This window comes from Macrotis lagotis, chromosome 8, assembly GCF_037893015.1.
Source record: "Macrotis lagotis isolate mMagLag1 chromosome 8, bilby.v1.9.chrom.fasta, whole genome shotgun sequence".
Taxonomy (NCBI): Eukaryota; Metazoa; Chordata; class Mammalia; order Peramelemorphia; family Peramelidae; genus Macrotis; species Macrotis lagotis.
Window position 1 is genome coordinate 1,013,874 of NC_133665.1, and position 14,489 is coordinate 1,028,362.

Here is a 14,489-nt window from a genome sequence, read left to right on the forward strand (position 1 = left end):
TCATAGGCACACATATGAAAGTAGATGAGCATGAGGAGATGGAAGCTTGGGATCCAAGATGACTGAACATTTGGTAAGCACAGTTACATTTTTAAATGCTTACAAAGAGCTTTCCTGACAATAATCATTTCATTTCACAAAATAAAGCAAAAGTTTTATGATTTGCACACAGTCTTATTGTTTGGTCGTGTCTGATTATTCCTGACCCCATTTAAGGTTTTCTTGGCAGAGACACTAGGGTGGCTTGTCATTCTCTTCTGTGGTCTGTCTGTCTATCTATCTATCTTTTAGGAGTTTGCAAGGCAAATGGGGTTAAGTGGCTTGCCCAAGGCCACACAGCTAGGTAATTATCAAGTGTCTGAGATCAGATTTGAACCCAGGTACTCCTGACTCCAGGGCTGGTGCTTTATCCACTGCACTACCTAGCCACCCCTTTTTGTGGTTTATTTTATAGATTCCTCGAGGAAGCTGAGGTGCACAGGGCTAAGGTGACTTGTCCAGGGTCCCACAGCTGCTGAGGACACATCTGAACTAAGGAAGAAGAGTCTTCCAGGGCCAGCACTATGGTGCCCTGGCTGCCATGGTCCCATGGCCACGCAGTGCCAGGGCTGGGATTCCTAGCATTATTCCAACTACATCATACTAATTAAAAATAAGAAAGGGGATCTAGGGAGGCGACAGTGGGTGAGGCAGACCAAGAAAACCAGCCAGGGAGAAGAAAACCTCCCCACAGATGCTCCAGGTTTCTTGGAAGTGGGAGAAAGTAAAAATCTGAGATGGGGTGTTGGGGACCAAGGAGAGAAAGCCTGGGCTCAGAAGGGGCAGAACAATATCACTGCTGGGGGAGGGACTTGGAATCATGAACTCCATGGAAAAAGGGTCCCAGGCTCAACCAGTTTATCTCAGGAAGAGTCTGTGTGTGTCCAGATCATTTCTTACTTGCTGCCCTAATACTGACTGCAAGTATTTAGTACTCAGAAAAGGAATGGGACAATGCTTCAGAAGAGAAACTCAAGTCCTTGGGTGGTAGCCAAGAATACAGGCATGCTCACACAGGGAGTCCCAGCCTGCCACTGCTGTGGGGTATCACAGAGGGCCATGACAGGTAAGCTACCATGACAGGGTTTTGTGAGTTGGGGTCTCTGAGGGGAGGAGCTGCCACAGAGGGTCCTGGTTGTTATCCCATTACCTCTTCATTTTCAGCAGCCATGGCTGCAGGCTTGGCTTGTAGGGCAAGGCGGCCATAATCACTAGTCAGCTGATTTGCCAGTGGGCCAAGCTCCTCTGGGTTGGTACTTGACTTGGTCACCTGGGAAGAGGGAGAGATCATAGCAAGACACATTCTTCCCTGCCCCCTCCCTAGGTTGATCCCATGGTGTCTCCTGTACTCACCATCTCCTGGACGTTGACTGCAATAGCTTTGGCTGTTCGTACCATGGTTGTCTGGTAGTCCACAAAGGAACCATCTGGCTCTCCCATTGGTCCCTCATCAAGCTGGGACAGGGGAGGGATGGGGAAAGAGTTCAGAGCTGGCCTCTGGCTGAGTTAATAAACCAGCCCAATCAAGGGTGGGAGTCCTATACCCCTTAAATGTGGGTACCTGGTTGATTGCCTGCGTGATGGAATCCACCATACCCCCCACCACGCCAGCTGCACTGGCTGCCTCATTGAGTGTGGCCGTCAGGTCTTCCACAGCTTCTGTTACCATTTGTACGGCCTCTTCCAGAGCCTCCTGAGTATGGGCTGCTTGCTGTTTGGGGAGCAGAAAGGAGAAAAACAGGGAGCAGTAGTGAAAAGGCTCCTTCTACTTCCTTAGAGCATCCTGCTCTCCTCTTCTCCCCCTCTCCATACCTTGGGGTTGCCCCCTGCCTCTTTGGCTGTGTAGAGCAGTTGGAGGGCAGACTCTGCCAGGGTCTTAGTCTGGTCTAACAGTGCCATCTGCTGGGGGTGGCTCAGCGTCTTGGAGGCGGCACCCACAGCAGCCAGGGTAAGTGGTTCGAAGTATTGGGCCATCTGGGACACCTGAAGTAGGGTGGGGCAAAAGGTCAGTTTGGGCAGGAAGATCCCAGGAGCCTTCCCTTGACTCCCTCTCCCCAGGTACCTTGTGCCCCAGTTGGGAGGCTTCAGCCCGGGCAGCATTGGCCAGTGGCTCTATGAGGTGAGAGATCTCTTGAACTGCAGTCAGCATTTGAGTGTGCAGGGCCTGGAAAGGAAAGAAGGGTCCAGCAGTGTTAGCCCTTACAACTGACTCAGGACAGAGACAGAGGAATGATCCTGTTCTCTAAGGGGGAAATAGATGGAGAGGAACTAGGGCTGAGCCAGGGAAGGAGACACAAAACTCTGGTTTCTTGGAGGGTCTCATCCCTCAACCCCTGGCTCTACTCTCATGTCTCTTTTTATTCTCCCCCACACTGAACTCACCACTCATTTTGCCACTACCTCAGCTTCCCAGCCCTCTCTCTTCTGGTCATTATGATGCTTTTTGGCACATCAGCTCATGGGTTGCTCTATCTAAGCCTTAATAGGATGTGTCCCTCCATCTTACCTCTTGTGAGATGCCCTCTCGAGGTGCCAGCTGCTGACTGACGGCAGCAAGGGAGGCCTGGTCCAGATCACGAAGACAGCTATTCAGGGCCGCAATGGCTGCCTCACACTCCCGCTGACCTGGAGCCTTGTCCCTGGAAGTCCATGTCCTCTCAAGTCATTCCCCTCCTCATCTCCACATCCACCCAACAGGTCACTAGGTTCTCCAGGGAACCAATGAGACACCTCCTCATCCCCACACTGATCCTACCTCATACTGGTGATGAGCTTCTTGATGGAGTCTGAGACTGTGCGAGAATGTCCAGCCAGTACTGACCAGCGAGGGGGATCTCGGGGATTGACTGCTAGAGCTCGAGCTGTCTGAATCAGTCCTCCTGCGCTCTCTAACATGGTTTTAGCTGAGATCACGATTGGCTCCATGGCAGCTCGACCCTGGAAGGAAGGAAAAAGTGGAAAGAGATCCCATGGAACGGGGAGGAACATGATGCTCAGGTAAAGAGGGGAGGGAATGCTGGAGAACCAACTGCCCAGGCTTCATCCTCATCCCCAGCCCCCACTCCCCTCCCCCAGCTTCTCCCCCCCTCACCTCAGGGCTGATTTGGGCAGGAATGCTGGAGAACTCAGGGTTGGCAGCAAAGGCACTCAGATTGTCCACAGCCTCCAGCAATGGGGCTGTGGCTGCTCTGCACTGGGCCCGATTCTCTTCTGTGAATGCCCCATCCAGTGCCTGAGGGGTGGGAGGCACAGAGTTTGGGGCATTAGAAATAGGGTGTGAAGAGTGTAGGATCCCCACCCTCCCCCCCATCTTAGACTCTGAAACAGCTGGGTCTGTGGGAAGGGAAGTGAAGAGAGACAGCCCAGGTCCTCTGTAGTGGGAAGCAGAGGCAGAGAAAGGAGATGGGGTGGGGACCATGGGAGGAGTACTCGGAGGGAAGGCAGTGTGAAAACCTTGATGGTCTTGACAAGGTTGGCAGTGCTGTTGGCCACCTCCTTGGCGGACTGGACAAACTGTCGCTTGGCTGTGGGGTTGGCTGTGCGGGCAGAGGCCAGGCGGCAGCTGTTACATAGTGCAGAGGTGTGTTTGGCCACGATGGTGGCTGCAGAGAGTACCTGGGGACACAGAGACCCGTGGAGAAGGCAGGATGCATCACAGGGTTACAGGGTTCAAGGCTGAAGGAGTCCACCCCCTTCTGCTTAGAAAGGAGGAAACTGAGTTTTTAGAATTAAGGTAATTTGCCCAAGATCGCACAGTTAGGGGGACAGGAATTGGACCCTGGGTCCTTTTTCCTATTATTTTTTTTAGATTTTTTTTGGGGGGGGTAAGGCAATGGGGTTAAGTGGCTTGCCCAAGGCTACACAGCTAAGTCATTATTAAGTGTCTGAGGCCAGATTTGAATTCAGGTGTTCTATTCACTGCACCACCTAGCGGCCCTCTTCTTTCTTTTTTATTAGAAGATGGATGTCATTAAATGATAGAAACCTGAATACCCTTTCCCTGTTATGGTGGAGAAGAAGACAGACAACACAAATAGACACTAACAGGGAAGCCCTGTGATTGGGAGGGGGCAAAGGCTGTCATCTCTTTATTAATTTTTCTTCCTCTCTGGGCCCAGACGCTTTCCTTTGCTGGTCCTGTGCTGCCCTATTCTTTGTATGGGCTCCAAACTCCTTCCTGTCTGCCAAACCCCAGTCTCCTTTCCAAGTTACCTGGGCCTGGGTGCAACCTGGCTCCCCCAGGCTCTGACAAGCCATCTGAATTGCCTGGTTGGCTCTGGCAAACTGGGTGGGCTCCACAAGACCCTGTTGTCCTGCTTGGCTATTGGGGTCCGAGATGCCAACTAGATATGCGGCCTGGGGATAGAAAAGCAAAGAGTGGAGATAATGAAGAACAAAAGGGTGAATGGGGAAGGAGGCTTAATTAGCTAACCAGCTGTCTTCAGATGTTCTCTTTAATGGAACTTTTAGAGCAGCTCTGAGATTCTAGAAGCAGGAAGGAGAAATGACTTAGCTACACAAGCCAATCTTTTGCCCCAAAGTGAAGCAGCTCTGATGCTAAGGGTGACAAAGGAAAGGTTCAAAAGGAAGTGTGTTATTGTTTTTCCACACTGAATCCTTGTCAGAGACATCAAGGCTAAGCAGTGGCTGGTAAGAATAGAAATGTAATTAAGAAGCTACTGGCCTGATGAGCCTGTATTTCTTTTCAAATCAGACTATATTACATTCATTTAAATTTACTGTGCAAACATAAACCAGAAACGGTTTCCACTGCAATCTGCTGCTGCTGTAACTTCATTGAAGAATTTCATTTTGATAGACTTGATGGTCTGTAAGTTTAGTGTACAGGCATCCCTTGGTTCAAACAGACCTGACTCAGGAAGTACTATCACAGAAATTCTCTAGGGCAACCTTCCCATGGCTGGGCTAAGTAAGGGGGTCAGGGTTCTGTCAGGTCCCTGGGCTCCAGGGCTGGGGATCTGGGCCAAGCTCTGGGGGCCCACATGGCCCAGGTAGGGAAGAGAACTGGCAGGGGGGAGGGGGAAGGGGACTTGGCCAGGCTCTGGGGGCCCCAGACAGAGGTGCTCACCTGAGCAGCTGCTTCTGTGAAGCCACAGAGGGCTTTGGAGGCTGTGCGGATGGCCTCACCAAACTCAGGCAGGTTGCTGTTCTTGGCATTTTGGGAGATGCCAGTCATGGCCTCTCCCAGGACCTAGGGAATGTTACACCAATGCAGTTTTCAGAGAGCAGGCTGGGCAGGCCCCAGCTTCTGGCCTGGTCCTTCTCCTGACCTCCCACATACCTTGGAGTTCTCCATGACACTGTCTAGGCAGCCAAAATAGGACATATCGTTGATGGGCTGGGCTGGGTTTTCCAGGAGCTCTCGTACTGTCTGGAGGAGACAGAGGAAAGCCTTAGTTTCTTTAACTCATCCCTCACTTCCTTTTCACCTTAACCTATATCCTCAATTCCCTTGGATGCCTTTCCCTCCCAGACCCCAGACCCACTGGCAGAGACCTCACCTCCAACTCCCGAAGGGCATTGTCACATTCCTTCTGGCCTGGTGCCTGCTGGGTACACATAGTGATGAGCTGGTTGATGCTATCGGTGACAGCCCTTGGATGAAAGAGGAAAATACAGAGGCCATTCCTGTATCTCACCAACCCAGGAATCCCTACTTCTTTACCTGACTGCTTATGTCTGAGCAAAGACTTCTTTGGCTACTCTACCATCCCTCCATCTCAAGGGACGAGGCTGGGTCTCATTTCCATCTTTTCCCCAGATCCTAGCTAGCCTTAAGACTTCTCTGGCCCACCAGGACACATGCAAGTTCAGGAGCCTGCCCTCCTTGGTTCATCCTTGCTCACCGGGCTGCTGCAGCCAGTTGACTCTTAAGATTAGGGGCAGCAGGGTCCGTGGATAAGGCTTTGGCTGCCAGTAGTAATTTGCTTGATGACATGGAAATACCCTTCAGATTGGATACCACTTGGGCCTGGTCCTCTTGGCTCTGTCCAAAGAGTAAAAAAAGAAGGGAGAGTGTCACAGTCTTCTGGTCCTATTCCTTTCCTTGGGGTGGTATATGAGTTTAAGAAAGTGAGGGCACAGGTGGATAGGATTAAAGAAGTAGTATTCTTTCTCCCATGGGTGCTTCTTCTATTCAAACATTTCCCCCTCAATCTATGGTCCTCTGAATCTCAAAGGAAACTGGGTTTGAGTCCTTGGATCCTTTCTATCCATACCGAAGCCTGTCCAGCCATCTCCACTCCAGCCTCCAAGAAGGTATTAAAGTCTTGTCCAAAGCGGCCAGAGGCTCGAGCCAGATCCTGGGGAGTGCCCCTGGAGGCCTGTACCAACTCTGTGGCTGCTTGGTTCAGTCCAGCAGCTGCTTCATTCAAGCGGCTTTGAGCCTCTTGAAATGTTCCAGTGCTTGGGGGAAGCTGAAGGGAGACAAAGAAGGTCAAAGGAATAGTTAGGTGATGAAGGGTGGGTAGTGGGAACCTGAGGAAAATGAGGCTAGAAATGGTGAGAAAGAGATGATTGTCCTTCATTTTCGAAAACCATAGGGAGGTGATGCCATGAAAAGCATATGAATTGCATTTGAATAAGGGGGGGCTGTGCTAAGTCACCAGCCTCACTTTCTCCTTCAGAGCCATCTGGGTCCAGTGGCCAGATATGAATCAGGATGACTGGAGATGGCCCTAGATGCAAAGCAATCAGGGTGAAGTGACTTGCCCAAAGTCACACAGCTACTAAGAGTCAAGAGTCTGAGTCTAGATTAGAATTCCCAATCTTCCTGACTTCAAGACCAGGTGTTCTATCCACTGTACCACCTAGCTGCTCCTGATTGCATCTTACTGGAGTCAGAAAGCCAGAGAGATGAAATAGGGCAGAAGGAAGAGGTGGATGCCCAGAAAGGTAAAAGAGTCTCAGTGAGCTGGAGGCTTGGGGTCTGTCAGCCAGCCTCTTGGCTCTCCCACCCAACTCCCCTCCTCACTGAGTCACTCAGCAGGCGCTTGCTGGCATCTCCAACAGCTCTCAGGGCATTGTCCACATCACGCTGGCCTGGTAGACAGCTGACACAGCGGTTCAGAGCCTGGGTCACTGCTTTTGCCACCTGAAGGAGGAGAGATGGATACTACTGTGGCAATACCCCAGGGCTTCTCCACTGCACAGGAGAGGAATAGTTAGTAATTCTATCTTTCCTGATAGTAGATCAGCTAAGGGATCTATAGCAAGAAAAACTGAAGTTGACTCATCAAATCTTTTTTTTTTTTTTTTTTTTTTTTTTTTTTTTTAGGTTTTGGCAAGGCAAATGGGGTTAAGTGGCTTGCCCAAGGTTACACAGCTCTCAAATGGTTTTGAAGAAACTGCCTAAAAGCCTGATAGAGCACCAGGATGGATCACCCTGAAATCATCACTCTACAGCATTCAGACAGGCCTGGGCCAAACTTTGATAAAATCCAACAAAGTGGACAAATGGGAGTCAGAGAAACAGCCCATCAGACCAGGGTCCAGTTCCTCATTAAACAGAAATGAGGAAGTGTCCAGAGGTTCATCTGATTATGAGTTGAGTCAAGGAGGATGTAGGGGTTGTTAAGGCTCCTATTCTCAAAAGGATGCCCTCACCTCCTTCCCTACCCTTGTCCAGTGCCTGACCTGGGCTAATCGCTGCTGACTCTCGGGGTCCCCAGGTCGGCCAGCTGCCTTCTTGGCTTCCTCTATAAGGCTGCTGGCCTTATCCAGGACATCACTGGCTGTGTCCAGCACTGCTGCCTGGACTGCAGGTTCTGATGTCAAGGCTGCCACACCTCTTGCTGCTTGGGCCAATGCACGTAGTCCTCCTGCCACATCTCGGGCGGCTATACCTGCAAGGAAAGGTTTCCAGGATCTGTGCCAGGACCCCTGCTTCTCCCTTTGTTCCTCACTACCCAATTCTCACAAATCCATGAAGCTGTTGTTTTTTCTCCCATACTGCTTCCTTGACTACTCCTGTAAATACCTGCATAGTTCTCATTGCCCTGGGCCACCTCCCCCAGGAGTTGGGCAATGGAGGAGCTCACAGCCTTGGTGCTGTTCCCCAGATCCTGTGCACATTTCTCCATCTGGAAGATAAGAGATTAAGAAGTTTCAAGGGGCCTCTAGGGTCTCCAAGGCAAGGGGAACTGGGGTGGGAGGAAGGTCAAGGGAAACAGAAATATGATCTGAAAGATATGAGGGGAAATTCAGGGTACAATGTGAACATCTGGGGCTTAGAGTACGATTTAAGTTTAAGATGTAGTAGTCCTCACCGTCTCCCCAGGCAGCGGTCTGAGTTTTCCATCTCTAGCTGCTGCTTTTACTTCCTGCAGGTCACGCTCCAGGCTCTGTACTAGACTCAATGCCGAGTCCATTTCCAGGGGACCACATGCTTCCTGAGCCTATAAAGGGAGGGACTCTGGGTAAAGGGAGGGGTTACTGTAGGGAGGGGTGAGTCTGCCAGGCATTGGGAAGATCCCCACTGAAGCTTCAGAAGCCTGTCTCTCCTTCCAATCTGTCTGGTATATCATATCCTTTTTGTTCTCTCCTCACTGAAGCCTCTCCATTCCTAGCTTTTCCAATTTTTATATTTTCCAACATCACCACCCAAGTATCTTCTATTCCCTCTCCCAGCATACATGATATCCCCAACCCAGCACACCTTTTGGGCAGCAGTGCGGAGCTCAGCCAGGGCAGTGCCAAGTGTCTTGGCACATTGACTCAGCTGCATGGCCGATGCCTGGTCCTGAATTGTGGGGACTGATGCCTTTGCAGCTGATACCATCTTTCCTCCAGGCTGGAGGGGGAGAAATAGGGGTGACATGATGGGACTGAAGATACCATCCAGCTGAGGGGTGGGAGAGGCATCAAGGACATGATCCTCATGGGGGGAAGAGGGCCTACCTAGAGTGAGCATGCCATCCTTCTCCAGGGTAGAGGGACAGTATTACATAATGGGCATATTTGCATATACATGGATATTTGCATATACACATTTACACAAATACACATGGACAGAGCAAGCACTGAATTGCTTTAAAAGAGTCACAGACTTTTGAAAGAATATGAGAGGTGGACCTAAAGATGTTTTGGTCTCAGGGAGACCAGTCTTAAAAGGGATGTGAAGGAGGAAAAGGAAAAGGATAATATTTAATATGGCATGGGACAAGAAGAGAGGGTTCCATACCTGTAGGAAGCTCTGGCTGGCAGCAATGAGGGCAAGTTGGGCACTGGGGCTGTCAGGCTGAGCTTGGCTTCCTCGGACACCCTGCACTAGCAGTGGGATCTGCTCTGCCACAGCCTGGAAAGCACAAGAGAATTTCTTCAGTCCTAGAGTTGGGAGACTATCCTAGTCCCATCATTACAGATGGGACATGGGGAGACTACTCTCAAGCCCTTTTCATACACTCTACTCCCCACGGCTTGCTGTGGTCTCACCTTGCAGCTCTGCACTAGCAGAGGCTGGGGGCCTGCAGGGGCCTTGGGAGCAGAAGCTGCATGCTGAGCGGCCGCGATGGTCTGGGTAGCCGAGGCTGCAGCCTGTTTGGCTGCATGCTACAGGGAGAAAGCAATTAGGACTAAGTCCCTTCCTGGGATGCCTTTCCAGTCCTCTCCCAACAGTTCTGACCCACCTATCCCATGCTGTACCCCCTTCTCCCCACATCTTCCTCTCTTCTTTGTCCAAGTTCTTTTTCTTTTGCTCTTGATTTCTCCTCTGCAAATTCCCTTATCTCCCAGTTTCCAAAGTTACTCTTTTATGTCTCCCCTACCCCCACAAGTCTACTTTATTCCCTCCTGACCTCCAGCCGCTGCACTAGCTTCTTCTTGATGGCATTTTGGGCAGCTGCATTGGTTGCCATGCGCAGGCCTTCTGCTGCCTCCCGCAGCCGCTGCTGCTGCTCCTCGCTGTCAGGGTGGGCAGCTGCCCCCTGAGATTTATGGAGAAATGGACTGGTTATTTTCATCCCCTCCATAACCTTGTGTTATTAATGTCTCTGACTATCCATGTCCTGACCCTGTTTCAAAACTTGTCTCTTCCATGAAGTTATCCCTCACTGCTCTCAGTTCAATCTATCATTCCCTTAGTTGGCATCCCTTGAAGTAAGACCTTGGGTACCCTGTCTGCTTTGGTAAGAGAAGAAGGAAACAGGAAACTCAAGGAGATTAAGCTTCTCTGTATAATCTTAACAAATCCTACTTCAGTCCCTAGCAACTATAACAACCTAACATTGTCACCTTTAGGTTCTGTTGCCTTCTACAAATAAAACTTCAAGAGAATCTACCAAAAGATAGAGAAGGGGTACATAGTATGCACAGGCCTCTTCCTTGATAAAACAGGCAGGTAGGACTGGGTATAGTTGTAACAGGATATGTCCCAAGAAGCCCTTCCTTTGTGAAATGGGAAAGTATCGAGAAAGAGACATTTTCTGAAGTGTAAATGAATCTCATATACATAAAAAATCTTAGAATGGGCAGAGCTGCCAGAGTCCTTTGAGGTCATCTATTTCAAAACTTCAGACCTAATTCAAATGTTTTATTTTATAAATGAAGAAACTAAAGGTCACATCGTTAGTGGAAGAGTCAGCACTGGGGATATGTTCTGACCCTCAGTTCTGTATGGCTTGTATTGCACCCTAAAGTCATGTTGCTATGGTCCTATGTCTGTGCTCCTACACAGGGTCCTGGATAGAGAGAGAGAGAGAGAGAGAGAGAGAGTGAGTTTGTGTGCGTGCAGTCTCAAGTCATTATTGTAATAAGCAGCTCTTAGAGGTGAATAAGACAAAGACATTAGTCAAGTAAGGCAGCCAAGAGAGGATATGAGATAGTTTAGGCCTAGCTCCATTTACAGTCTAATGAATAACAGGGATCACTAACAGTGAAACTTCTTGTAATTTTATAGTAACTTTTCCCTTGTATTTTTTACCTCACATTCACTTCCTACTAACCCCCTTACCCTAATTCCCCTTCCCACTTCCCTGTCCTGGGTTATTGAGAGCAAAAATCCTTAGAAAATCTTGAAAGAACGCTATATTTATTTTAAATATAGGGGTAGGAAAGAAGCTGAGAGACATGTTCTTATTCTCCAATGAAATAAGAGAGAAACCCAAGATCAGGCACCATGGAAGGCAGTGGCTAAGAACAGTACAGAATGAGCCAGCCTTGGGAAGAGAAGCAAAGTGTGACTGGCATCCCCTAAGGTTTTCACACTGTCTGGAGTCCTGAGGCAGCTTCCCTGAGAAGTTGTGACATCTTTACAAACTTTCCCTTGCCTTTTTTATTTATTATATTTTTTTCTCCTCTAAGGCTTCATCCCAGTATAGAGGTGGCCTGCATTCCTGAAGGCCATGCTAGCAGAGAAGTTCTGGTTGGTATGACTATGCTGGGTAGGCTTCATGGCCAGATTACACAGGCTTGGAGAGGCTTCACAACAGAAGGAGGGCTGCCATGTGATGATTTTTCTTTTTGGCCATAACTCATTAAACTGTCTATTCATGCATGGAGAAGGCAGTTAGGTAGCTCAATAGACAAGATTGCTGAACCTAGAAGATCTGAGTTCAAATCTTGCTTCAGATACCAAGTTGTAAGACATGAGCAAATTACTTAACTGTGCCTCAGTTTCTTCATCTTAAAATGTACTGGAGAAGCAAATAGTAAATCATTCTAGTACATTTGCCAAGAAAACACCATGGGCAGTATGGTTCATAGGGACACAAAGAACTGACATGACTGAATGACTAAAAACAACTAACACATGTAAGTGCTTATGATTTATACTGGTTGAAGGAGTGCTCCCAAATTCTTTAAGTACAACGTGAGTATTCTCTTTTCAGGGACAGAGACGGGAATAGAATTTGTGATTTCATTGGTCCAGAGATCTCCCAGGTGAGAAAACTCTACCAATGCAGGCAGCACCACCTCTATAACGTATAATCTTTTTTTTTTTTTTTTTTTTTTTTTTAGGTTTTTGCAAGGCAAATGGGGTTAAGTGGCTTGCCCAAGGCCACACACAGCTAGGTAAGTATTAAGTGTCTGAGACCGGATTTGAACCCAGGTACTCCTGACTCCAGGGCCGGTGCTTTATCAACTGTGTCACCTAGCCATCCCTGCAACGTATAATCTTAAAGTCTTCCTCCTCCCCCACATTTAAAATGAGTATTCTTTACTTCATTCATTTGGTTTTCTAATAATAAGCACTAGATTCCTCACATTATTTTGGCAGGTCCACTTAATATCTCTCTGTGCATCTGTTATCCCACCTGTAATCATTGTATTCCCTTCTTGGGCTATAGTGAGGAAAGCACTCCCTGAACACTGAACACTCTTTATGGTAAAGCATGTAATAGGAAGTCTGTTTTCCCTTGACACAAGAGCCATGGCCCTGTCCTGAGAGGCAGTCTTTGTTAGGAGGCTTCAGATCAAGGGCAGCCTCTCTTCTGTTCTTTATGTTATTCCTGGGCCTGGATAGGGTTCTGCCTAGAGCCCTACAGCCTACAGCAATACCTTGGCAGCCTCCACCATCTTTGCTGTGGCATCAGCCAGGATTTTGGCTGCACTGAGCAGTTTTCGTGAATTTTCCAGGTCACTCTCTCCCTCAGCATCAGCCTTGATGGCATTGACCAGGTCAGAAGTTGCTTGGGCCAGAATTCGGGCTTGTCGAACCATCTCACCTGAAAGAATCATAGGTGTGGTTTAGCAGGGGAAGGCTGGAGCCAGGGGACAAAGGGACAAAGGACTTTCTGAGAAGGTACAGATGACAGGAATTGAGAAAACATTTATTCTCACAAGTGATCTTCCTGGGGCTATTTCCCCCTAAGGTTTGGGATCTTGGAACAGGGTAGGGAGACCTGAAATCCTTTCATGAGGAAGAGGGAAGCTCAGCTAGTTCAGGAGGTGGGGTAGGGGAGTCTTCAAGGCAGATGTCAAAGGAAAAGTTATAGGATTTTACATTTAGAGCTGAGAAAGACCTTAGAAGTCACCTAGTCTAACCACTTCCTTTTATATGAGTGGCTGGTACTCTTTCTCACACTGGGGAGAAGAAGAGTCTCTGAAGGATTATATGGGAATACTGTGGGCATGGCATGTGGTGGGGGAGAAAGGGATCTCACTGAAAATCTTCAAAGGGGATCTATTAGGAATAACTAGGGACAAAGAATCTCCTTGGTGACAAATTAGACTGGTTCTTACTGGGAATGTACAGGGATCTTGGGGAAACAAGTTTTCTGATGTTCTATGGGGGAGTCTCAGATGAAGGGAGTCTTAAGGAAGGGTTATCTCCCTAGTAAAGATCTAAGGATTGAAGTGGTGACATTTTCATGAGGGGTCCTCACCAGCATCACCCATGGAGCTAAAGATGTTCTCAGTGACAGTGAGGATGGTATCTGTAGCTTGGTCATAGCGTCCAGCAGGGCGCCCTCCCGTTGCGTGGGCTCTTACATGCTGTAGCAGCTCATTTAAGGCCTGGGTTACAGCCGTAGCTGCTGCTCCCACACCCCGAAGCAGAGACCCATCTTCTGTGGCTGCTTGGGATGCTGCCACACAGCCCTCTACGGCCTTAGCCACCAACCGCCCAGCCTCCACCAGTTGCTCCTGGCACACGGGTGAACTGATTGTGGGTGCCACCACCTGCAGATGATTGGGTATCAGGACCATTGGTTGAAAAAATGAAAGAGAACTATAGAAACACTAAGGTAAACTTGGGTAGGGAGTGCAGAGTGAGGGGAGGGTAGCAGCAGAAAATTAGGAGGGCCCAAAGGGACCATCTGAAAGGACCACAAAGAGAGTGTGAAAGGAAGAAGTTAGTGAATAGGATCGAGTCCTTGGTATGAGAGTGCCTTGCCACCTCTTAGAGCTGATGGGGCCCTTTTGGACATACCTTAGTACAGGCCACAAGTTGGGAAGTAGATAGAGCACACTGTGTGGCTGCAGCGATAACCTGCGTCTGGAGCCCTGAATCCTCTGTCCGCTGGGCAACGCTCTTGGCCTTGAGAACTAGTGCTGCGGCAGCACTGGCCACTGCTTTGGCCAGCTGCATTAGCATGTCCTGTGAGGAAAAAGTAATTGGCGTGGTCCTACCTAGTCCCCTTGACCCAGGATTCCAAGGCACCCGAGGGAGAAGTTGATTGATGTCCCTGTTGACCCTGATCACAAGACAGTATGCAGAAATCACCAGCCACCAAAGCTTCCCCTAAAGCAAATCTGGAGCCTTGAGCAGGACAGAATTCATACAAAGAGGAGAGAACCCACACCAAGGACACAGAAGCTGTCATTAGGAGACCCCAAAGCAAAGGGAAAGATGTATGAGGCGGATACACTCGGACAACGATGGAGGTAGGGACAAGTGTTCTGGGTATGGAGAGAGGTAATAATAAATAAGCCCTTCTTTCACTTTCCTATTTGGCTGAGGGAGCAAAGCTCCATTCATTCTTCTCTCTCAT

The 14,489-nt window shown here is 49.0% G+C and overlaps 1 protein-coding gene across 4 annotated transcripts in view; it reads right to left on the minus strand.

Moving 5' to 3' along the window:
* The window catches only part of TLN1 (talin 1), a 41,439-nt gene that overhangs the window by 8,425 nt on the left and 18,525 nt on the right, over positions 1-14,489 (minus strand). For all 4 annotated transcript variants that reach the window (XM_074196195.1, XM_074196194.1, XM_074196192.1 and 1 more), the window contains exons 18-43: positions 13,928-14,095; positions 13,383-13,677; positions 12,556-12,722; positions 9,855-9,983; positions 9,493-9,609; positions 9,242-9,355; positions 8,717-8,851; positions 8,328-8,456; positions 8,039-8,141; positions 7,696-7,904; positions 7,034-7,153; positions 6,279-6,476; positions 5,907-6,046; positions 5,562-5,655; positions 5,342-5,431; positions 5,129-5,251; positions 4,252-4,395; positions 3,493-3,654; positions 3,131-3,271; positions 2,795-2,976; positions 2,546-2,678; positions 2,102-2,203; positions 1,852-2,022; positions 1,601-1,750; positions 1,393-1,494; positions 1,190-1,309 (exon numbers count right to left, since the gene is read on the minus strand). In XM_074196195.1, the coding sequence (XP_074052296.1) occupies positions 1,190-1,309; positions 1,393-1,494; positions 1,601-1,750; positions 1,852-2,022; positions 2,102-2,203; positions 2,546-2,678; positions 2,795-2,976; positions 3,131-3,271; positions 3,493-3,654; positions 4,252-4,395; positions 5,129-5,251; positions 5,342-5,431; positions 5,562-5,655; positions 5,907-6,046; positions 6,279-6,476; positions 7,034-7,153; positions 7,696-7,904; positions 8,039-8,141; positions 8,328-8,456; positions 8,717-8,851; positions 9,242-9,355; positions 9,493-9,609; positions 9,855-9,983; positions 12,556-12,722; positions 13,383-13,677; positions 13,928-14,095 (3,738 nt within the window). The remainder of the gene's footprint in view (positions 1-1,189; positions 1,310-1,392; positions 1,495-1,600; positions 1,751-1,851; positions 2,023-2,101; positions 2,204-2,545; positions 2,679-2,794; positions 2,977-3,130; positions 3,272-3,492; positions 3,655-4,251; positions 4,396-5,128; positions 5,252-5,341; positions 5,432-5,561; positions 5,656-5,906; positions 6,047-6,278; positions 6,477-7,033; positions 7,154-7,695; positions 7,905-8,038; positions 8,142-8,327; positions 8,457-8,716; positions 8,852-9,241; positions 9,356-9,492; positions 9,610-9,854; positions 9,984-12,555; positions 12,723-13,382; positions 13,678-13,927; positions 14,096-14,489) is intronic.